Below are 1824 nucleotides of genomic sequence, written 5' to 3'. Positions count from 1 at the left end.
TGAACTCCAATCCTTTGTGGATTGCTTCACAAGCTACCACCAGATTTGGATAGACGAAGAAGACGTGGAGAAAATTGCTTTTACTACACCATGGGGAGTGTACTGCTACAAGATGATGCCATTTGGTCTCAAGAATGTCAGGGCTACCTACATGACAGTAATGACAACCATCTTTCATGATATGATACATAAAGAAATAGAGATGTATGTGGACGACATTATTATCAAATCCAAAAGGGTCGTAGATCACATAGCAGTCTTGAGAAAGTTCTTTGACAAGTTAAGGAGGTACAACTTGAAACTGAATCCCGCAAAGTGTGCATTTGGGGTCCCCGCAAGAAAATTACTGGGATTCATTGCCAATCATCGAGGGGTCGAGTTAGATCCATCTAAAGTCAAGGCTATTTAGGGGTTACCGCCACCTAGGAGCAAAAAGGACGTGATGCGTTTCCAAGGACCTCTCAACTATATCAGTCGCTTCATAGCATAGTCCACAGTCATATGAGAACATATCTTCAAGATGCTGATGAAAGATGCCGAGACAAGCTGGACCGAGGATTGTCAGAAAGCCTTCGACAAAATCAAGGAGTACTTGTCCACGCCACCAGTTCTGGTCCCCCTGGAACCACGAAGAACTTTGCTACTCTATCTATCTGTATTGGATGGAGCCTTCGGATGTGTTCTAGGACAACATGATGAGACAGGGAGGAAGGAGCAAGCCATATACTACTTGAGTAAGAAGTTCACGCCTTACGAATCACGGTAATCTTTGCTTGAGCGCACTTGCTGTGCTTTGACTTGGACGGCCCAGAAGTTGAGGCATTGCTTCTATGCCTATACTACATACCTCATATCCAAGATGGAACTTTTGAAGTACATATTTTATAAACCCATGCCAATTGGGAAGCTAGCCAAGTGGCAGATACTGTTGAGTGAGTTTGATATCGTCTACATGACTCAAAAGGCGGTCAAAAGGCAAGCATTGGCAGATCATCTTGCTGAAAATCTGGTGGGAGGAGAGTAGGAACCCTTGAAATTGTATTTTCCTGATGAAGAGGTATCATTCGTAGGAGAGGACATTACAGAAGCATACGACAGTTGGAGGATGTTCTTTGACAGAGCTGCAAACTTCAAAGGAGTGGGCATTGGAGCGGTTTTGGTGTCAGAAACGGGTCAACATTATCTGGTATCTGCTAAACTCAGATTTCCCTGCACCAATAATATGGTATAGTATGAAGCCTGCATACTAGGACTCAACATGGCGGCCGACATGAATATTCAGGAGTTGCTGGTAATCGATGATTCAGATCTGCTCGTGCACCAGGTACAAGGAGAATGGGCTACCAAAAATTCCAAGATATTGCCATATTTGCACCATGTGCAGGAATTGAGAAAGAGGTTCACAAAGATAGAGTTCCGACATGTGCCAAAAATTCAGAACGAGTTCACCGATGCATTGACCACTTTATCATCCATGATACAACATCCAGATAAGAATTACATTGATCCTATCCTGGTAAGGATTCATAATCATCCTGCATAATGTGCTCATGTCGCAGAAGAAATAGATGGAAAACCTTGGTTCCATGACATCAAGGAGTATTTGACGAAAGGGGAATATCTGGAGTATGCGAACCACATTCAAAAATGCACACTCCGGAGATTGTCCAATCACTTCTTTGCTAGCGGAGGAAATTTGTACAGGAGAACTCCTAATTTGGGACTAATAAGATGTGTCAACGCAAAAGAGGCTTCTAAACTACTTGAGGACGTACATGCTGGGACTTGTGGCCCGCACATGAATGGTTTTGTCTTAGCCAAGAA

At 43.3% G+C, this 1824-nt stretch overlaps 1 protein-coding gene across 1 annotated transcript; it reads left to right on the top strand.

The window, feature by feature from the left end:
- The first annotated feature begins 859 nt into the window (after positions 1-859).
- LOC138884005 (uncharacterized) lies at positions 860-1543 on the top strand. Its single transcript, XM_070164741.1, has 2 exons — positions 860-1009; positions 1232-1543. Exons 1-2 carry the CDS (start codon positions 860-862, stop codon positions 1541-1543), a joined length of 462 nt encoding a protein of 153 aa, XP_070020842.1.
- Positions 1544-1824: the final 281 nt, after the last annotated feature.

This window comes from Nicotiana sylvestris, chromosome 12 (genome assembly GCF_000393655.2).
Source record: "Nicotiana sylvestris chromosome 12, ASM39365v2, whole genome shotgun sequence".
Classification (NCBI taxonomy): Eukaryota; Viridiplantae; Streptophyta; class Magnoliopsida; order Solanales; family Solanaceae; genus Nicotiana; species Nicotiana sylvestris.
This window is presented reverse-complemented; position numbering and strand designations above follow the sequence as displayed.

What these genes read in the sequence shown, in the direction of transcription:
- LOC138884005 (XM_070164741.1), top strand. Translation starts at nt 860, where the DNA reads ATGGAACTTTTGAAGTACATATTTTATAAACCCATGCCAATTGGGAAG. An exon ending in ATCATCTTGCTGAAAATCTG is followed by an intron (nt 1,010 to 1,231) that starts GTGGGAGGAGAG and finishes AATATGGTATAG; the next exon opens with TATGAAGCCTGCATACTAGG.